Consider the following 23,054-nt stretch of genomic DNA (forward strand, 5'->3'; position numbering starts at 1 on the left):
AGGTTCGCGACTGCTTCGCTTTTGCGATTGTTGATTTCGATATCTGCTGCTTGCTTTCTTCTGCTGCCTGTTTCTGGAATAGCTTCGTGTATTGGCTAAATGAGTGCTTGAAGATAATGTTACACAGCTTGGCGTTTACCGCGTGAGCGCAAAAGTTGCACAAGAATGCGACGATTGCGCTCCGGTACGCTTGTTTACATCGATGTGCTCATAAAACCAGTGCTCGTTTACCTGATATGAAGCGTAGGTTGCGCTGTACTGTTTCGAAGTAATATCTTCTCTTTCTGACCATTCGTACTATTAATTGTTTACAAGACAACTCTGTAGGAAGTGCTCATGCGATCGCCTACCTTGAAAGCACTTTACAGTCGGTTTAGTGATGTCGCGTACGACCAGGGCTTCTCGCTGATTCTCCCAGCTGCGTTCTCCAACGTGACCAATACCTTATATAGACTGCTTTAGCCCGAAGTATGTGGTAACCGTTCGTATTCACTGCAACGGTCTTATTTGTCATCTGCAAGTGACGTTTCCGACTTTGCTGGCCGCCTGCTCGGCAGTCAGGGTCATATCGACGGCTTCCGTTTATTTATGCGCGTCCTGCCATGTAAGCAATAGTCGATTTCAGAACAGTATTGCTAAAACTACCATCAGTGGCCATTTGCATTCATTAAAACTTGTGCATTGGCTCTGGAGAATCGCGATCATAGCTATAGGCTATTGCAGGGAAGAAAGAGAGTTGCCGTCGAACGAAATGCGATCATTTCATATGAGTTTATCGCATGATTGTGTGTTCAAGTGTGAAATATAGCCGCTCGTTTCGCTTGTATTCATAATGTATAACGTAGATACAAGCGCTGTCGTCACGCCGTCGCCTCGCCAACCTAAAGTTTTCGAGAAGCCTCCGCGATCTGTTGGGGACACGAAGGGCTGCCGTCTGTGTCGATTGCCCAAGAAACATGACGCAGTCCCACCACGGTGGTGCAGTGGTAAGACGCCCGACTACTGTCCGGAGTTCCCGGGTTCGAACCCGACCTCGGCGGCTGCGTTTCGATGGAGGCGAAACGAAGTGGCGTCCGTGTGCTGTGCGATGTCAGCGCACGTTAAAGGTCCCCAGGTGGTCGAAATTACTCCGTAGCTCTCCGCCGTACTCTTTCTCTCTTTCCACTTTCACTCCCACCTTCCTCCCTTCCCTTATGGCGCGGTTCAGGTGTCCACAGAGCAAGTGTGACAGATACTGCGCCTTTCCCTTCCTGTGAACCAATTATTATTATTAGTACAATAATATGCGGCTGTTGGACATGCTTGTGTTGCTGTAGGTCTGGCGTGATGCATGACAGCCACTGTCATTGCGCCGTTGCACTTTGCACAAACTGAAGAGAAGCAAATTCGTACAGAAGCGAAATTCGATACAGCGAGTGAATTCTGAAGATTTCGAATTAGTTTGGAAATTATCGTGTAGCTCTGCGGGAGTCAGTTGAGTCCGAATGCCATTCGAAATCTCGAATGCCAGTCGACTCGAATGCCATTCGAAGATGCCCGTGTAGCACAGGTATTGTGTTTAGAACTGAGGTGTACTACTGTACCGCTCGCATTGCTTGCACAAGCTTCCACGTCATCGTCGTCTATGGGTGCCATCCTTGACTCGAGATGCGCTTTCTCAACCGGGGAAAAAATTTAAAGCTGCGCGGCGTGCCCGAAGCGTCGCTATATACAAAGGCTTTTAGAGTCGTTCTTATGATGCATGCGGTGCCTCTTTGTCGGACGTCGCGTTGGCGTCGCCCCCCCCCCCCCCCCCCCCCCACCCCCTAAAACGCCAGCTGGCTTCTCCAACGCCGGGCCGTCCATCTTCCGCACTCCGGCTACGGGCGTGACGCAGCCTCCGACGTACGCGTGACGTCATCGAGGCGTCAATCATGAAATGGAGGGTGTTGTCGAGAGCGTGGGCGAGCGAGCGCGTGCGTTCGTGCGTCTGAAGCGCTTGTCTGGAGCAGCTGCGTTTTGTTGGAGCAGTCGCAGTTCTAATTCACTTCGGTGCTACATGTACTTTTCTCCACACTCGCCACCGTTCGTGTGGGCGGGCTTTCTTTTCGGCGGGGAAGACACCTGAGCGGGTTCCGTAGAGGCGCGCGTGTCTGCAGCTGCCGGTCTTAACGATACTGGCGCATCATTATTGCTCATTAATCAACCGTAAGACATTAATTGCGCATTTCCGAACGTGGCCACGCCCGGAGCGATAGCTGTGCGACGTTCTAATTGATAAAAGAAGGCAGGGCATATTCGAGGTTCCGACTCTCTCTGTTGAAAGGGCGACGTCCATTTTGTCTGTCGAAAAAAGAAAATGTGAAGGTCACCGTTGCCCTGGTCGTGAAATATGCCCACGCCCATTTTTTTCGACAGCTTGCGTGCAGCAAAGCACGTTTGAGTGACACTGCACGTATAGCTGAAAGTGGCCTTTTTAACTTTTGCCAGCGTTGTTACGTTGGAAATGCGTGCAAAAAATCAAGAAATGAGGCCCCAGCGGCAAACTTTTCAGTGATTTTCGCCTTTAGATGCCATTGTGCCCGATAGACGCATTAACTGCGTAGCAGTAAGAGGGATAATAGATGGATTCAGGGTCTTTCTTGTGGAATAAATATCTCGCTTTAACGTAGCACGATGACCTTAGCAAGCTCTTGCGTGTGTCGAGCAGCTGTTTAGGCTGCTCGCATACACATTCCTTTCACGCTTGAACATTCGTGCTTGTCTTCGTTACGAGTGTCTGTGCCAACCTAAGCGACGCAGCTCTCGTACAGAAAGATGACCTTAATTAACGTTCAGGAGAAGAATAGTAATCTCAAGAATATAATCGCGGTAGGGTATATACTGGAGCGTCGAGGGACGCGATCATATGAAACGCCAAAGTGCCCAATAGACAGGGTATATAACTGGCATCTCTGTCGAAGGTCTTACTATAGGCCCAAAGTAAACGGTGTGCATGAAAGTCTGATGTGGAGAGGACCGCGAGCGGGCTCTGAAGGAGAGAGGCAGTCTAAAAGTGGTCCAGATCGGTGTTATTCATTGTCGGAAATCGGATATATTGGTGCGAAGGTATGGGAGGGAGTAAATGGAGCACAGTATTGCTTGGTAACGTTCTTTACGCGTTGCCGAAGTGAAATTTGCTGCTGTGTTAAGTGCAGGTTGCTACTAGAGGTTAGCTCACTGTCCCATGGATAAATTGACAGATTTCTATGTAAGTGCGTGAAAACTGATTGCAAAAAAAAAAAAAAATGGTTGTGAAGTTCACTTACATGCCCTCTTGCGTACATCCTAAGGGACAAGGAGGGCATGTAAGTGTGGACAAGATAGTTAACATAGACGGAAAATTCTGCGCAGATTTGTAAAATGGCCGAGATTATAATACAATGACTGGTGCTGGTTGGCGCGCACCAATCGGAAATCGCGTCGGTAGCAGAAGAGGAAGCTAAAAAAAAAAAAAAAGCAGGTTTTAGGTGTAACGTACAAGGGGAAAGCACGCGGCTGGTGACTATCGAGTAACGGCAGATTTCTTGCATGGCGCTGGGAACGTTGCGAGCTGTGTAGAAAAACACAGCCGCCCTGTGTAGGCGGTGCCACGCGATCTCGACTACAACGCGGGGTTTGTATACTCATCTGCAAGATGGGGGATGTCGGGGGGACGCAAAAATCGGATTGATCAGCTAACTATTTAAGAAGTATTTACCAATATTATCTGTTACATAGCGACCATGCTTGTGTTCGTTAAGGTCACGCTACAACGGACCATATATCCATGCCTTCACTCGCTATAACAGAGAAGTAGCCTTCGTAGATTTGCAGCGCCTAGACAGGGTCAAAACCTTCGCTGCGATGGCTTGTGGTCAGGGCGTTCGACAACTGGGCCGAATTCGACCATACCGTAGAACGACTTGCATGGACGTACGAACTTAGTAAATTAGCGAGGTAAGATAACCGTAATTGGCACAAGAAAAGGGAGTCATTCTTTTTTGCAGCGGGAGTATATAGTGTAATGTTTATGGTGACGATGCTCGAGTTCCGGAGGTCCGCCGCGCTATTTACGAGCAACCTTATAACTCGAAATTGATTCGAAGTCATCCACACAAATACGGCGCCTGTTACAGTAGCGCCAGCCATTATGCCACTCAGGGGCGTCAATCACCACTTTCCACCCCGAACATCGCCAGCGCAGCGACTGCGTGTGCGCATATAGTAAACATTCCGAAGCCGTAGTGAAAATTTCAGGGTTCCAAATTCGCCGAAATGCGCGCGCTCACAGTTTCCGTGAAGTGGCGCGAGCATTTGGTATGGTCGCACTTTGGCGGGAAAACTGCGCGCGCGTACACATGACGGCAGCATGTCCCTCTTCGTTCTTCTTCGTGGGCCCTTGTGAGCCTCCACGTGACCTATAGCTGATATTGCGATGAACAATTTTCCAGTTGTTGGCCCATGTTGGGCGTCATCTGTTGTTTTTGCGCATTTCATTGTCTGCATTCAGCGCTTGCTTGCGTAGGACGGGTTTCCGCACGTGTTAGAAACCGTCCTGGGGAAAGTTAACCCGCGGCGTTTCCTCATCAGCGCCTTCCCCGAGTTGAAAACAGGAGCAGCGCGCATCCGTTGCGGAATCTCGGCTGAATGGGGGCGGAGGGGGATGACCTTGAACGCTATTCCAAGGGTAGGGGCGAGCGTCACGCCCCACGGGTTGTACCGCGCCACGTGGTGAGTCACGCCTGGCTCGCCAGCAGCCGTGGCAGTGGAAAATTGAGAAAAAGAAGAAAGGAAAAAAAAAAGCACATCAACTTCCATTGGCGGGATCGTCGTGGTGTGGCACGTGACCGGAGACGCGATGTGGCTGCCGTGTGCGATGGAGCCCTCCACCCACTTTCTTTTATCGGCCAGTCGTTAAACGGGTGGCGGTCTATCGGACTCAATCCCGTCCGAGCGAAGCCAGTGCATCGGCGGTTCTCGTACTCTGCCGCGATTGGAGGACTACCGGCGGAACCGGGGGTGCTCGACCGTAGCCCCGTTTATACGTCTGATACATCGGTAGCCTAATCACGCCCAAATGCAAAACAGCCGTTCGTCACGCTGCGGTGGCGCCGCAATCCCAGAGGAATCGATGGCGCTGTCGATGCGGACTGCGGCCGCAAATCGAAGCTATATCGAAGTTGTTGTGTAGCGAGTCACTGATGTTGCTGTAGAGTGCGGCCAACTTTCGCTGTCTTCTGCTGAGTCTGCGTCACGCACTGAGATGGTTAGGGAACTTACGGCTTGCGCTTGCCGGCGCTTACGCGGAGACCCGAAAGAACATAAGCGACAGTGTTTTTTGTCTGCGTCCATGGCTTGCCTGTAATCGCGCTGCGGAAAGTGTGGGTCATACAATGGGAAAGTGCGGTGCAGGATAGTTGGCTGTTTCAGAGCTGCAGACAAGCACCTGCTGTGGTGCGTAACCAGGTAGCAGGAAGAAAAAGCGCGCAGCGAACACACGTGACGGACGCTCGTCTAATCAGTGCATGGTCTCTGTCTACTAGGGACGGGTGGTAACCACAGATCTGAACCACGAAAGGAAAATGAAGAGAATAAGATCGGGATGGAGCGCGTATGTCAAGTATTCGCAGATTATGACCAGCAGCTTACCGGTACCGCCCAGGAGGAAAGCATACAACAGTTGTATTTTAAGCATATGCATGGGGCTGAAACGTGGAGGCTAAAGAAAGGGCCTTACTTAAGTTGAAAATAACGCACAGAGCTTTCATGTGGAAAATGGTAGATGTAAAATTAAGAGATAGGAAGCGTGCAGATTGGGTCAGAGAAAGGACTAAAGTTAATGACATTCTAATGGAAATCGAGGAGAAGAAATGGACAGGGCATGTAGTGCGAGGGGAGGATAACTATTGGTCGCGAAGGGTACCGAATTGGGTTCCATGGGAAGGAAATCATAGAAAGGGCGGCAGAAAATTAGGCGGCCGATGAAGTTAGGAGATTCGCAACGATCAAGTGGATGCAGCTAGCACAGCACAGGACTGGGTTGATGGGGGAATATGGGAGAGGCCTTCGCCCTGTAGTAGTGGGCTGATGATGAATGATCATCATCAGCTGGTCGCTAAGGGTAACAAATTGGGTGACGAATGGTAATAAGTGTGAAGAAAAGAAAGCTAATTGTGTTGAAGTTGAAGTTGAAAGTTTATTTTTGAATAAAAGATCAACTTACAAGAATATACAGCGAGAAGTCCCATATGGTACAAGCCCGCAGGATGCAGCTAGCAAGACCGCAAGTGGATGCAGCTAGCACAACTTGCACAGAGTGCGTGCAACTAGTTGCATGCACTCTGCAACAGTGCATACAACAGAGTGCATGATAGTTGCATGCTAGTCGCATGCAACTAGCAAAGAGTGTTCGCAGTATACACACGATGTCCACTACTAGGAAAAGAAACGATCATTGGTGAAAGTAATGAAGTCTGCAAGTTGTGAATAATTTCTTCCTTGAGAACGAAATTTGCTGGGGTACCGGACGTGGCTCACAAAGCGGGATTCGTCAGCCACTAATAAATGATGTTAAAAAAAAAAAAAAATATTACAGGGTCTCTTAGATGTCTCTTAAGAGGAGAATGACGAAATACCCTTCCTCTCCTATCATTTGCCTCTTATCGGCATTCGTTGCAGTGCTACATATAATTATAATTGGTTTACAAGAAAGGAAAGGCGCAGGCAAGTGTGAGTTGCTCCTGTCGCGTGGCGTTCCTTGGCGCGCGTTCAAGAGTCTGATTACAGATGGCAGGAACGCTAGACAAGAACTGATTTCGTGGAATTTCGCGGAATATGACAGATCTCGCTCACGACTCTCGCGCACGGGATTTCGTTCCACGAGCCTAGAAGAGCTTGCGCCTTTAAAAAAAACACTGCTCTTTCTGTAACAGAGTTTTGTTCTAAATGTGCGGACCCTGCTGTGCAATCGGCAGCTGCGTGGCGTGAGACTGCGTGGTTATTGTTCACGCGCTTCTGTACTCTGCACGCGCACGGCAGCATTTTACGACGTATTCAAAGAGGCGAATGAGAGCAAGTTTTCATGTTCCGCGAAAGCGTGTTTCAGTGGAGCAGTTTTATTCAGATCGTGAGTTCTGATTGGATCGCCGCAACGGTATGGCCACTTCACTCCGTAGACATCTTGCTCCTCCGCGGCCTCAGAGGTCTATTCCGGGTCGTCGATTACAACATGCCACCAACTCGTTGAACACGATGTCGATGACAGCAAGCATGTTTTGTTTTAGTATGTGCTATGCATGCCTCAGTAACTGACTGAAATGCTATAGTTTCGGCGGAGTTTCCACTAGAACGTCTTCCAAGTCAACCTATAGCCACCGACTTGCAAGCATTTAAACGTAAAGTAAACCACTAACATTGGTTTCGCGAAGAAGAAGAAAAAAAATGACTCTGTTTGGGTGTTTGGGAATTCGCATAGATTTCTGCATTTAGTTTTGAAACGTTGGTTATACCGAGAAAAAAAAAACGGAAGTAGAGCTGGAACTTGTGTTTTTCACCATTCATCCCTTCAAAACGATTGTCGTCATACAAACGCTATCTTCAAGCGAGTATTTGTCTTGTAAGCTGGTTTAGTAAACACCACTTGATGAGAACATTAACTGGGCATATGCACTGCGGTTTGCGTGATGCACGTTCCAGTGTTATGCCGTGCTCCTGTGGCATGTACGACGAGTGGGTGTAGCAGTGTTTTGCGAGTCGTTTTTTTCTCTCTATCTTTCCGACGTCGCGCCACCTTCCCATTTCCGCATTGCTCTGCTATGGTGGTATAGCTCTCCTGCACGTAAACTGGATGTGTCCGTGCACGTGGAGTGGGCGTACTGACGTCCGTTCGCAGATTATCACGCGCGGCAACAATTTACGCCCACATCGGCGCGCGCGTGGGCGGCAGAAACCGGCAATTTTCCAAGCACGAATTATAACGCGCGGCTCGCGCATCTTAACGCTGCATAACATTAGACGCCGCATCAGTGGAAGACACTGCGGAGTCGGCCATAAAATTCATTCACAGACTGGAGGGACGTGACGTCACCAGACCGGAAGTGACAACTACGTGTTTCGCTATACCTTCGCTTCGTTTGTACCCTTATTTCCCCGTCTTTTCGTCGTCATTGTATCGTGTATATAGTAGCGCGCTGAAACCCTCGATATGTCTCCATTGCGTCTGTGTCGCCATCTCTCGACGCCTTCGGGTAAAAATTACCGACGCTGAAGGCGCTGAAGTGGTGTATGGCTGGATACATGCACGTTGATACAGACCTGTAGGGGTCCGGGAACGCAACCGGAGATAAATGACACAAAATTTGACCTAAAAACATAAGCTTGCGCTAGAAGGGCACAATCAAGGCGTACGTCCCTGTGAATTTTTCTGACGTAGTGTATGGTTTGGTTTATGGGGTTTTAACGTCCCAAAGCAACTCAGGCTACCAGAGACGCAGTAGTGGAGGACTCCGGAAATTTCGACAGCCTGGGGGTTCTTCAAAGTGCACCGAGATCGCACAGAAGACGGGCGCTTTGCTTTTCGTCTCCATAGAAAAGCGGCCTCCACAGCCGGGATTCGAACCCACGTTCTTGGGATCGGCGGTCGAGCGTTGTTCCTGAGAGCCACCCTTTTTTCATACGGTTCGACATAACGTGGTACGTCACCTTTGTGATATTGAAGCCTCGTCGGCATGAGCTGTATCGAAAAATGCGCGAACCGCGCCTACACTTTCTCCTTGAGAAAACTACGGCGTTGGTTTGGTCGAGTGCAGTGCGGATAAGTGGACGTGTGAATGAGGAAACTGCCCTGATTGCGATGCGTGCAAGGAAAAGGGATGACGAAGAACAGAAAGCTCTGGGAAGGCCACTGGTTTCGCAACCATGGCGGGGGACGTGTCCTGTGTTTCCTCCTCGAGATAATTAAATGCCAGTGATGCTCGGTGAGATTTGTCTCCTAGCGGGCGTAATTTAACCGTTAAAAATTTGGGATGCCCGCTTTCTTCCGGAAGAACGTTGCTTTTCGACATAATTCATACACCTGTGGTGACGCACTTGCACCACGGGTGTGCCGGTCCGTGCAGAGCATTGATATATAGGTGAGCTGACGACAGCATCGGACATGCATTTACGCCATTTTCGCGGAACGCGAGGAGAGCGTCATACACTTGGGAGGTTCCTTCATGTTGGGAATAAGCCAGGATGAGTTCGACGGGGGAGGGACAGATATTGGAGGCCAGCTGTATAGTGTACTTTGACTGAAGATGAAGCGCACGGGAAGACGCACACAAGAGAAGAAGACACAGGACACGCAAGTTTTGTTAAACTACCTGTATAGTGTACACCGGTGGTCCCCCGCGTGGTATGCTCTGTTGTTGTTGTGGCTGTGGAAAGAAGGAAAAGAAAATGCACGGGCCTGCTACTGGCTCTGTAGCTGAGCCACCTTCACTGCCTCGTGCAGACAGAATGGAAAATAGAGAAGAAATAAAAGGAAGAGGGAAAGAAAGACGCGCGCCGTAACAACAGCCGTCGTCCACCACCGAAGTGGTGGCGGGTGCAATGACGGCCCACAACAGATAAAAATTCGGTGGCAGGCTAGCCCCCGCCGCAAGCGGCGGTGTCCTACCTGCCCCAGCCCCATCAAGGGAGTGGCGCTGAAAAAGAAAAAAATAAGAAACTTCGCGCTGAGCAGTAAAATATTTTTTACCCCGATTAGAATAAGGAGGCTAAAGATAATTGTACTGAAGAAGAGCCAGAATTCTTTTAGCGCCATCTATGAGCAGAGAAATATACTTCGAATATGACGAACTCAGAGACGAACGGAACAGACGACGTTCGTCATAGGCGTTATAGGATGGGATTGGTTTGATACCTTTCTGCTGTTGTTTTTGTTGTGGCCGTAGGAAGAAAAAAAAGAAAATGCACGGGCCTGCCACTGGCTCTGTAGCTGAGCCACCTCCGCTGCCTCGTGTGGACAGAAGGGAAAATAGAGAAGAAAGAAAACTAAGAGGGAGAGAAAGACGCTCGCCGCAACAACAGTCGTCGTCCACCACCACCGAAGCGGTGGCGGATGCAATGACGGCCTACAAAAATAAAAATCAGTGGCTGGCTAGCCCTCGCCGCAAGCGGCGTTGACCTACCGTCCCAGCCCCGTAGAGCCAGGAACTGCCACTCTTCACCACCTCTCAGTTCTACCTTTCTGCTGGCGTCCAAGTAAAAGTAATACTAATAAAGCGAATGTGGGAAATTGAGTCATCCTCCCGTTCTCTCAAACCGACTAGCATATCACCTTCTTCCCTTCCCTTCCGGCGCCGTTCAGGTGTCCACAGAAACAAGTGTGGCAAATACTGCGCCTTTCCCTTCCTGTGAACCAATTATTATTATTAGGGCATGCTCAAACGGCACGTTCAGTGCGATCGCGTTAGTCACGCAACTCACGATACGCGGCTGCATCCGCAAAACATTTCTCCATTCACGTCAAATCTATAGATTCTCGTTCTGAATTCGACTGGATTTTCTGGAATCCGTCATCGCGCGAACAGTCGGTGATACCTTTAACGGAACAGAACGCGTGACACGTTTTCGTGGGATCGTTGTTTATGTCGAAAATATATAAACAAACCGACAATTTCGCGTACAATTGTGAGACATTGTTTTGTCGCAGCTAGCCCAGCTTTGCACGCTTAGAGACGGTTTCTCATGCACTCCACTGTGAATGAGTAGTCCACAGTGACTCGTATTTCATTCCACACAACTGCAGCGCGGAAAAAGATGAGCACAAAGGAAAGAAGAAACACACACACACACACACACACACACACACACACACACACACACACACACACACACACACACACACACACACACACACACACACACACACACACATACACACACACACACACATACACACACACACACACACACACACACACACACACACACACACACACACACACACACACACACACACACACACACACACACACACACCCGACACGGACATACGAATGTGGAAGCAAAGTAACCAACTTGCACAAAAGCTCGCTTTACTGAATCGTATTTCATTATTGAAGTCTTGTTGCGATGATGTGCGAACTCCTCCCCCGCGCGTGTTACTTGCGCACAAGTTTATAAACATTAACCCAGAGTAGTCCTCCACTGTACGACGCAAGATTGTACGGCGTTCCTCACAGCAGCCCATGCATCCCCTCTTTAAAAGCCGCCCTCCGTGGACATTTGCGGGGTGTGGCTCGCTCTTATTATGGGCTTTACTCGCTTGCTCTGCATTCACACGCTCGGCCGTCGCCGTAGTAGCAGCCCGTGACTTGTAGACGAGCCCCCGTGTCACAGGACCGGTCGTCGGGCGCTCTTCCCTGTAGGCGCGCCCATTATGGCGGGGAAACCCCTAGACCGTACATGGCTCTCCGCTCTCTCCAGGCACTGTGTTTTTCGCGGACCGCTGCTTCGCGCGTGCCTCTGGCGGAAGGCGGAGCCGCGATTCTGCGCAGTGGCGAGCGGAAATAACAAACAGAAAAGAGAGATGATCACCCCACGCCGTGCGTCATCACGGCGCTCGGGTAGCATTGCATTGTGCGGGAGGAAAAAGCGCGCGCGATTTGCGTTGTGCCCGAACGAATAACGATAACCACACGAATAGCGCGCTCTGACATTTCCCAGTTGTACGCGTTCTTTCTTTCGTAATCACTGAGCGTATCACCCCGTCTTCACCCGCGAGCACACACTGGAATCTCCGCGCATGGAGCGAGCGAGTCGTTTTGAATTGTCTCCTGTTGCCGTTATCGGCTGTCAAGACCGCCCTTTCGAAATGCTGCTCAAGGAACCGGCATATCGTTCTTTCAGTTTGCACATGAAACCGCCTCAGGCGTTTTTTTTTTAATTAACTGCGCGCTGACCAGTTCATCATTATCTTCGTCAGGCGGCGCTGCAGTTGAGTCAGCGGGGCTTTTAGTTGCAGCTCGCCACCGTGCGCTCGGTTTCCCGTGTTTAATAGACACAGCTGGGCAGTTTCTCGGATGTCCCTATGGGGACATCCGAGAAACTGCCCAGCTGTGTCGAGATATCCCTATCTCGGACGTCCCCACAGGGATCTCAGAGGTCCCTATGGGGACATCTCGGGATCTCGGATATGTCTTTATGGGGACATCCGATATAGGGATATGATATATGTTCCCATAGGGACATCCGAGATAGGGATATCTCGGGATGTCCAGGGACATTATGGGCTTTAATTATTATTATTCATTATCGGGATGTCCAGGGACATCCCGAGATACGGGCAGCGCAGGATCAAGGTAGCAAAACAACGGGACACGCGTTTAGTCCGCATCTTTCTCGCTGCGCGTTTATTAACGCGCCTTCTGGCGAGAGCGTGCAAATGCTGTTTCATGCGCTGCGCGAACGCAGGCGACTGGCCGCGCTTGTCGCAAGGACATTTTCGCTGAGCACCTTCCGACAACTTTTGCTGCTGTGCCGATTTCTTGTTGCATGCTCTGGTTACGTAGTGCGTGCGCACTTTGGTCTCGACACGAACGTGATACGTTGCTGAAAAGGCGTATTGGAACCATGAAATGTACGTACTGTGGCGACAGGCGTAAAGGAAGTCGCCGTCAGCACTGCGTGCTCTGGGGTCCGTGTATTGAGTTTGCGCTGTTTTCAGAGCCGTTCTCGCCCTGGCATCGAGTCGTATGATTGGCGGAAACACCGGAACTAGATGTCAGTTAGATTGTCACCACTTCCGGTCCCTGCTTCGTTTCCACGCGCTGATCAGACGGGGACGAAAACGGAGAGAATGTCACCTCGGAAAATGACGCAAACACGGAATATGTGTGCGGGTGGGGAACTGCGCGGTGCTGCGACCGACTAGGACCGACTAGTTGGAACCTAAAGAGTGGCGTTGCGAAGAGAGGTGCGATCGTACCACTCACTGGTAGACCATCAGGAATCGCAATATTTTTTTTTTTTTGTCTAAAATCGCACCGCGTGGAACAGGATGCGTGTAGTGATGCGCCCTGCCCGACGTTGACGCCGCCGCTCATAGCCGCAGCATCCGCTGGCTTCACTGATCCTGTGAAAGTCATGGTTGAATGTTGAAGGTTTACTGAAGTGCGCTTCAAGTTACATATTAAAAATATACAAAAAAAGGTCCCGAAGTTAGCCTGTCAGGGGGACCTCCTGTCAAAAAAATTACATAAATACATAAATTAACACAAGTTTACATAATGATTATACTTTTACACGATATATAATGAATAAAATCTTAAAACATAACTGTGGTGAAGACACTATAATCTATTTCGTTAAGATAAAATACAAGGACGTCAAATAAGGATAAGTTAATGAAATGAACAGCAACAAAGTGGTAATAAGGATGAGTATAAAAAATGTAGAATATATACAATTTTACAGGTGCAAGAAGAATAGAAAGAAACCAAAAATATTAACCCTCAATAGATATGAGGGTTAATAACAAATGATTCTCCAGTGATTCTTGAAATGGTGATGAATTGCGAGAGGATTTTGTCGAGGAAAGCAATGAATTTCAAAATGAGATAGAAAAATAAGCTGTTTGTTTTCTATAGTTAGTGTAGATTATTGGTAGGAGCAAGTTGTTATTGTCAGCAAATCTTGTATTTGAATTGCTTAAGCGTCCCACACATTGTGCGCTATGGCGGAGAATGCCTCGATTTATCGTTTTGTTCACGGACGTATAATGCATGTTACTGGTGACGTCATTTGCTAACTGCAACATAGTTCATCAAAACGCGCGCACGAAAGCCATGAGTTGCGAATTTCATGTGATTTCACTCTATACTGACGAGGCGTCCTAGTAGAGTTACGAGCGAAATTTCTAACCGAATTACCTTTAGCCAGCGTCACAAATTTCGAAACAAAGCTCTGATTGTGGCAATTGCGTTGAAGTCAATTTGTGGAGTTCATTGTGGTAGTTAACTGGTGAAAAAAATTACGAGGGATCAGTCGGAAAAAACTACTCCGCATTTTCTTTTGTTACGACAGAATTTCTGTGCGGCTTTTGACGGGAAACCTGTTGTGACAACAGAACGTTCTGTAGTGACATCAGAAATTTCTGTAGTTACAAAAGAAAAGTGCTACAGAACTACAGACAACAGAAACATACCACAGAGAAACTACAGAACTACAGAAAAATCTGACGTTTACAACAGAACTACAGAATATTTTGTATTTTTGACAGGATTCTGTAGTTTTTCGACTTGAGCTACTAAAGTAGTGCAAGGCGAAAGCCTAAGTGCCGCATTCTGCTACGCAACTGGCACTAATTAGTAATTAATTAGCAAGTTTACAATCACTTAAGCAATTATTTTTTTAAAAATTAGTTATTTAATATTTAATCACCGATTGGTAAATAATCAATTCATTGATTAGTAATTGATCATTGATTGACATGACCATATAAGGCACGCATTCGCACATACTGTGGTAGTGTGCTGTGATTGGTCGAGACCTCTATGACGTCATCCTGCCTCGGCCAATCAGAACGCCGCAAAAGCGGGACACATTTTGTCCACGACAGCATGAGCCATTAAAGGCTTTCGCCTTAATATCTGAAAGCGCGCGACAGTGAAACTTTCCGTGCGGTATCGGTAGTTATATAACTGCTTGATGGATAAAGGGTGAAAGCGCCCCCTTTGCGTTCGGGTGGTAGCGGGTGTCACCTGGCTGCTGTAAAATTTCTAATCAAGGCCCGTTCACACTTGCTACTCGCGGAGGCTGTGCGACCGTTTTGGTCGAGAAGGGACTGTCGCAATTGGTCTCATATATTGGTCGAAAAGCAACAGTCGCAAGTCGCTACAGCGCTGCTCGATTTTCCAGCCTTTCGACTGCTGGTCGCAAAAAAACGGTAATGGCGCAGCTGGAGTGAACGGAAGTTAGTAAAAGTCTCGTTCTGAACGAGACCGATTTGGAAAAGCCGCCCGCGGGTCGCCTTCCTGCACGGCGTATTGAGTTCTGGTGGCAACGGGGGGCACTGCGACCCCAGCGGCAGCTGGCGCCTGTGTTGTGACTGTTTTGGTGACGAGCCCGGACTGGAAAATAACGGGCGGTGGTTTTTTGTGCGTTTTTTTTTTTTTTTTACTTCTGTTACTTTTTCTTTTATTTTCTGGCTCCGCCGCGCGACAAGGCAGCGGCGACCCGCTACAAATGGCATAGCCACCATCACCGTCACCATCGCTAGTGTGAACATTAGTCGAGGAGAGTGGCTTTCTGGTCTTAAGCGCGCCCTTCGCGACTCGCAAGTGTGAATGGGCTTTATTGTCTTAGAATTGGTGCTGGACATGTGCTGTCCAGCATTGGGCACATTAGCTTTTCAGTCACCGAAAGTCCCGGACTACTTTCTGGTGCGTACTCATCCGTAATATATTATTCGCGAAACCACTATTTTATAGTGCTCGTTCCGGAACGAGTCCCGACGGGTTGGTGCGACGGAGGCTTTGTAAAGGTAAACAAATATACATAAAATTTAAAAATTGAATACGCTTTAAACGCTTTACAGTAGAAGCGCAAGGTGTAATTACATTTCGAACTTAAATTCCACTAAGTGGGAAAAATGATAAACAGTAAACCTGTTCCGCAATTGAACCAGATGATAAGAACAGCAATGTTGATGTACTCGACAGTCAAGTTCAGCCTAATTTTTAAATAACACCGTGCGAACATCGGTGATTCGCTAAGTTAGCACCTTAACATGTTGCGACTTGGTATAATTTTGGCGAGAGTTGGTGCGTGCCAAGAATTTACGCAAGTTTCAGCATTTGTGTAGCCCGACAGACGTTTTATTTTTTATCGCTTTTGGCTTTAGAGTACGTGTTAAGGATTCATACTGAAACTCATTTCGAAACTTTTCGAAACAATAGAGGAGGTATCCTTAATGAAAACCGATACGTGCCTTGGATTCATGCAGTCTTAATACACGCAAGCACGGGGGGATTCAGCCTCTTTTTAATTGTTAGTGGAGGGTCAGACCCCCCCAAGGCTGCGTTTGTGTCTGTCGAGTCGTATAGCAGTGCTGTTCATGCTGCCCGCAGGAATGCGCTCAGCGCACATGCGTTTACCTCTCTGTGAATTAAAAGTATGTCACTGCATGCATAATTAATGATACGCGTGTTTTTCACTCCTCTCCAGGCACGACCCTTTTAAAGTTCACTGTAGAGGCGCTTCTGCCTAGCGCACTGAAGCTAAAAGAGCATGCGGGCTATGTTTCGTGGCAGCTCAGTTCTATTCATTGTAACGCTTGTCGAGGTTGTGCGCTTTTTCCTCGTTATTACCGGTCGTGCCTCCATATGCGCAGCTGTGCCTCGGTACCTATAGTCGGGACCGAGCGTCTTGTCCTTCGCGACACATCAATCATACCAGGCAGACACTGGTTACCTTGAATGTCATTCGGCGCGCAGTACTGTGCGTCTATGCTTCCGAGCACGGTGGTAACCTCAGTCCGATCGCACCGAGCAAACGTTGCCCATCTATGTCCACCGTGAGGCAGTCCGATGATGTGCTGGCTGCGCGTATGTGGATGGATAGTTGTATGGATGGTTGTTAATGTGTTTCCTCTTTGAAACTGGGAGCTGGCGACTGCCATCTACAGACGACTCCCACGGTCACTAGTGATAAAAGCTTTCCTCTGGAAAGGCAAGCGTTAGGAAAGACATGCGCTGAATAATCAGAGAGGTTAGTGTACATTTAGATACAGTGCATTACGCAACTATATACGCGAGCTATATAGAATTCTTCTCTCAGTGAACCGCCGAATTTCTAGATTTAAAGTTTTACACAGAAATGGCACTTGGTCGATCGGCGGTATTTGAATACCAAATTTGTTTTGGGGGACCTGCCTGTTCGACCCAAAGAAGTCGGATGTTCACGTCCTTCGCCGGTGCAGACGATGCGAACATGCGACTTCTTCTGATCAATGAGGCAAGTACCCTAAACAAATCTGATATAAAAAAAATACTGATGACCAAACGCCATTTCTGCGCGAAATTTGAGCTCTCAGGACGTAGCGGTTTTGCTGGGAGAAGCATTCCGCGGCACGCGTATATTGCGCAACACGCATTCTGTGTTTCTTTTCTAACGATGTGCTAGACATTAGTAAACATGACTCATCGCTTAGAAATGTTCAGTGATCGATAATTACCTGATTATAAATATATATTTGTTTCTTTTTCGAAATAGTCTCGGGGTTAGCTTCGACAGCTGAATGCCGAACCTGGCCAAACAGTGATTGATTACTTTCGTGGGTAGGTTTCACACGAGGCACGCAGAAACTGCATTAATCGCTGCTGCATCGCTTTAAATCGCTTCGTCTGAGAAAATATTAGTATGATTCGAGAGCCATAACAGTAGCGATCTGATGAAACGGTTATTCAATGGCTGGTTTGTTACGCTTCAAGAGCCATTAGCTACATACGATCACAAAAACTGGAACCGAAACCGAAACTAAGTTGCTATTTTAAATAAATTATTCATCTGGCACTAACAAATCCTAAAAGGGAATCCATACTGCATGTTGTTTTTTGCATATTAACAAAAAAATAGTAACGGAAAGTTTTGTTTCTTTTTAGAACATTAGTTTTACTGAAAACAGACGACAGGTGGGAAAAGGTCGGAAGACTTGTTTCCATTAACTTCCGAGATTCGCTTGATTCTGGCGATTTGTCGTAGATTTGCACAGTCGAGTGTTCTTTTGCTCACGCGGGCGCACCTGAAACGACACGTGCAATGGAGTCGTGCCTTTCTTTTGGTAGGTGCCGTTGCTGATTTTGATCCATTGCAAAGGACCAGACAAAATGAGGACGACGCGGGGGTGATGGCACTCAGGCAACGACCGTTGTATTTTTTCCCCCGCTAGTTGATCAAAATCATGGAATGCAAAGCTTAGCAACAATTTAGTGTTGCTCAACGTGGTTACCGAGCTGTTTGGCGCTCTCTGTAGTTAGGCACGCACGGTCACCTGAAGTTCTTGCGGTGCTTTCTCAGATCTCCATTGCCAACTATGTTCTCGCTTTGATCGTGTCGAGCTCTTCCTCTCTCCTTCTCTACTCTCTTGCCGTTGATATATGCATATGTATTCGAGGCCAAGTTTCGGTGACTATACAATAGCAGAAGCAGCTTCGAGTTTAGGCGATGGCTTCCCAAAAAAGGTGTGGTGTTCTCACGAGCGAGCCGCACGGATATGGAAGCCGGCGGCTGGCTCACGTATTTTCTGCTGTGGTATACCCCAAGTGCAGACGCGTAACCCTTGTGATGACTGTTTCGAATTGTCCATGACGTGCCGTTTCGTTTTGTTCTAGGCTCTGGGGCCTCGTGCGGGGCGGCGGTACGGAGCGCGGGTGCGCGGCGGCCGGCGGGGTCTGATGCCCGCGCCAACGGAAGCATGGAGGGCCAAGGGCCGAGCCCCCTGGAAGCCCGCTTCGCTCCGGGGACACCTGCCTGCCCTTTGCAGCAGCACTACGCGCGCCTGCTCCAACACGGAGGCGCCGGCGCCGCGTCCGGGCCACCGGTGTCGGCGGCCGCTGCGGCTGCCGCGGCCGGAGGAGCCACTGCGGCCCGTGAGTATCGTTATTTTTTTGCACCCTTATTTCATATCTCCTCTCAAGGCGTTGTTTAAGTGTCAATCGCGTGCGAGTGTGTCCTTTCCTTGTAACCTCTACTCCCGCAATTGTCATCGCTTGTTGCTTGGTTACTGACAGTGAAGTCGATGCATGCGGAACGCGAAAATTGGCAGTGGTTTTGCTCCGGTTAATCCTAGTTGAGCTGCTAAAGCAACAGCTGCATGGCTGCGCTTAGGATAGCTTAAGCTACGCGCTGAGCAGCGACCGGGTCGATTCTGGCCTCGCGCTCCTAGCTATATATACACCAAACACACCTCCGCATAACCAATGGAGAGAGTGATGCGCAGCTGGCGCCGGCTGTGGTTATGCTTCTCCGGAACCGGTGGACGCTAGGCGAAGCGCGGCCGTGACGATAGCTCCGACACACCATCTGCTGCCTCTGACGTCACGCGGCTCCTCGCGCATGCGCAGTTTGGCCCACGCTGTGCCACACAAAATGTCTCTGTGACTAGCATAGTGTTGCCTTCGCAACAAAAGGCAGCTATTTACTCTCCGATGTCAGTGTATGCTAAAATCCCCAAGTGATCTAAACTATTCCGGAGCCCTGCGACGTCCCCTTCTCTTCTACTGCCTTCGCATGCCTTCCCTCAGGGCGCGGTTTAGGTATTCACCGTAAAGTGAGAGCCACTGTGCCACATGCTTTCCTATAATGCAGTTTGTTCTCCGAGTTCTCAAGAACCGTGCACTTGTAACTACTTATCTTTCACCCACAAAAATAGGAGTGTCTGCTTTTTTTCTTGTCTCCTCTTCCGCGTGAGATTAGAGCAGCATAGGAACTCTCAGGAGGTCCTAAACCAACTAGCTTCAACCCAAGAGTATTCGATGAAAGTGTTTCTTATTTATTCTAAACTCCAGATGTTGAGTCATATTTTTGACCGTGCCTGCATGATTGACATGTGGTGATTGCGCTTTGCATGCAGTGTTTCCTTACCTGAGCGCACTAAGTGGCAGCAACCCGTCGGGGCCGGCAGGAAGCCCCCTGGGTCCCCTGGGCAGCTTCCGGGCGCCGCACACTTCACCCAACATGGCCGCCATGCGGCAGTTCTGGCCTCCTACTCCCCCACCTGACAGTGAGTATGCTCTGATCGACTTCCGTACAGGCTCCTTTGGGCTTTCCCATTTGAGATTTCTCAACATTAGCTTAAGGCAGTTAATTGTCATTTTGGTTGCTTGTTATCAATACTGGGGGAATATAGACTGCAAATTTTTGGTGGCATGTTTTCTTCTGTGCAGTGCTACTTAAGAGATCAGTGTACCAACTGTTGCAACGCTAAGTGCAAAATTTAATATGCTTCTGTCAGTTGAATTGCTTGCTTATTTGGGCTGAAATTCAGCACATAGATAGCATGCAACAGTCTACCATTTTTAATACCAGCTTATATAAAATGTATACCTGTCTAATTCGATCAGAATTTATTTGAAATCCGCATCATCTGCAGCATCAGCAACTCAAAAGAAGGCTTCCTGCAGGTTCCCAAATGCTGCAGACGACAAAGATTTCTAATGAATTCTGACCGAGTCAAGCAAGAACATCATCCAAATTGGTATTAAAAACGATAGACGGTTGTATGCTGTCTGTATGCCGAATTTCAGCCTGAATAAGCGAGCAGTTTAACCGATCGAAGCATATTACGGTTCGAATACATGCCCTTCCATGTGGTTTTCATTTGCAAGTACAAGATAACTAAAGATAACTTATCATTTATTTTTTTTTTCTTATTCGGTTCCAGTACTGCTTGAGCAGTCTGGCAGTGGCTGTAATGGCAGAACTTTAGTATTGGTCATGCCAGGCATAAGCAAATGGCAGTTTAATTGCAGCTTCATTGTTTTAATTTACATAGTACCTAAGACAGCCATTATGGGCAGCCAAAATGACAACGAATGAAGAAGCAGTGGTTATGTAGCATTCTTATGGGCCTCGTGTGACCATGCTAAACTTTTGATGTGACTGCCATTGCTGATTCATTGAAACTGAAACTGCTTGAAAGAAAATGTTCACAAATAAATTACTTACTGGTGTAGACAAATACCATGTGGACATGCATGTGTACAAGTATCTTCCACATAATTAAAAAAAAAAGGAAGACTTTCTGCGTTATATAGTTTGTATTGTGTGTTATGCATCGGGCGTTGCAGGGTTAAGCTTGCCACCAAGTGACATTTGAACTTGCTCTTCATACAGGTTATGGCCGCTATGGGGGAAGTTACTACTCTCTGTTCCCACCTCTGGGCTCACCTCCAGACCCCTTTGGGCCTCCTGGAAGCCTGTTTCCCCGTCTGGCGCATACAGCGTCTCACTACCCGTCCCTCTTGGACCGAGGTGAATCACAGCCACACACTCACTCTCGCCAAAGTTGGAAGATGAAAGGTGGTTGACTATCCTGCATTGACGGGGCAAAACTGAAACGCCGCATTAACTGCTTTAGCTCAGCTGACAGCAGTGTATACTATCACTTCACATTTCAGCAGTTGTTACAAGTGTAACTGTATGAGAAAGTTAGGATTTTACAATTTGAGGTTGTAGCGGCAATTGCCCGTCAGAGCGAGCTGTCTGCCTAATGGTGTCAATCTGGTGTTTTGACAATGCGGACGACATGCTGTATTTACCAAGCACCTGTGGCAACTAATATTGCTGTGAATTGAGTGACAAAAAAGGATTGTTAGATGTACGCTTTTTCCTATACAATACCACCTAGCCTGGTGCTGCAAGTGTCAGTTTATTAGCACCATACTAAGCGATACTTTTGGTTCCCAGTGCTTCTTCAACCATATTCTTTTTTTCATGAAATGTGTGTAGCAAGTAGCTCAATCAAGCGCATAAAATGTGAGCATCAAGACAACAAAAATGGAGGAACAGTGACACGTGCAAATCGTGAACAAAAAAGGATAGGAGTGGCACTTCGAGTTACTCGTGGAGGGCAAAATGTAGGGACAATCCTAACAAGGCATTTTTTTAATTTGTTAGAACATGTTTGGTGGTTATTCGGTACATTTGGTGCAGTTGATTGTTTCACCTTAAGCACCTCATGTAATCGTGTAGCGTTAGCTAATCAGATTTCCTACAGCTGCGTTAAACATTCCTTAACGCACCTTATTATTCAGATGGTGGCTTCCTCTCGCCAAGCTTGGGCTCGCCACTTTCGCACTACGCTTCGGCGTTGTCGCCCCTGGCAAGCTCTTCGCTGCTCTCACCGCCCACGTCCAGTTCCTCGTCCGGAACCGACCTGAGCCACCCGGGCAAAGTAGTTGTCGAAGAAATGCCAACTCCGATTGCACGGAGTCATGCCGACAGTCTTCTTACCACCGTTTCTCCACTGAGCTCCTCCCCGCAAAGGTGAGTCAACATTTAATGACAGCTGTAAGGAGTTGATGCACCTTGATGGGTGTACAAATGATGCCTCATCAGGTGTCATGGTGCACCTGCTGATGCTTATGAAAAGCTCGCAACAAGATTTCCCGTCTTTCCAGCCATCATGATCCATAGGCTGCGAAGTTTTTTAACAAGGACTTTTTTTTATTTTTGGAAATGGGGAGAAATGAGCTCTGTCTTTAACCCTTTGAGTGTCGACTATTTAAGAAATTTACCACCAGTGTCAAATGGTTTTGTGGCTAATTTTAAACAAAATTGTGAAAGTCTAGATAAATAGGTGGAAAATAAGTAGGGAGAGTATTGCATTCATGTCATGAACGAAACTGAATGAGAGAGCAATGACACCCCGTGAGTGTCGATAAGCTGAGGGCGCATTAACAAAGATAAAAGTAAGCCTTCACGAACCTCCATTAACATCCCAACAAAGATAGAGATTAACTTTCGCGTTTCCGTTGCGAAACGAAACGGCAAGGGCGAGTCGCCGCAAGCCACACATAGCTCCGAAGGTCACAGTTCTCTTTTTTTGCTTCGAGATGGTAGCGTAAACAATTTTTCAGCACTCCTTGCAAATCCTAGTTTTCACGGGCCTCCGCTAGCGTCCCAACAAAGATAGAGATCAAATTTCACGTGTCTGTTACGATCATGCGGGAGAAACCGAAATCGCTAGGGTGCGCCGCTGCAAACAGCGCACAACACGACGGTTATGATCAATAATATTTTGCTCCACAAGATACTTGTAAGTTCTAGAGAATGGCAACATCTTCCGCAAGTGAATGCGTCTCTTCGGAAGGGCATGAAGTTTCAAACGCACGCTCGGCGCAGTACACATATGCCAAGAACTCCAGCGAGGCAGAATTCGGTCACAGTACTCGTATGGCACAAGCACTCAAATAGTTAAGGGTATCGCGTGACAATGTCAGTACCCTTGCGAATCCTCATTCGCCTACAAGCTCTTTGCTGCGCGCTCAATCATTGATCCCTTAATT

General features: G+C 48.1%; 1 protein-coding gene across 4 annotated transcripts in view; it reads left to right on the top strand.

Annotated features, from left to right (window-relative positions):
• wge (BAH domain and coiled-coil containing protein winged eye) overlaps positions 1–23,054 on the top strand; it is a 170,347-nt gene that overhangs the window by 98,890 nt on the left and 48,403 nt on the right. For all 4 annotated transcript variants that reach the window (XM_084604474.1, XM_084604476.1, XM_084604475.1 and 1 more), the window contains exons 2-5: positions 18,378–18,635; positions 19,619–19,768; positions 20,881–21,018; positions 21,801–22,032. In XM_084604474.1, the coding sequence (XP_084460600.1) occupies positions 18,461–18,635; positions 19,619–19,768; positions 20,881–21,018; positions 21,801–22,032 (695 nt within the window). In that variant the 5' untranslated portion in view covers positions 18,378–18,460. The remainder of the gene's footprint in view (positions 1–18,377; positions 18,636–19,618; positions 19,769–20,880; positions 21,019–21,800; positions 22,033–23,054) is intronic.

The sequence above is a fragment of the Amblyomma maculatum genome, chromosome 5 (genome assembly GCF_055883805.1).
Source record: "Amblyomma maculatum isolate TAMU_Amacu chromosome 5, ASM5588380v1, whole genome shotgun sequence".
Classification (NCBI taxonomy): Eukaryota; Metazoa; Arthropoda; class Arachnida; order Ixodida; family Ixodidae; genus Amblyomma; species Amblyomma maculatum.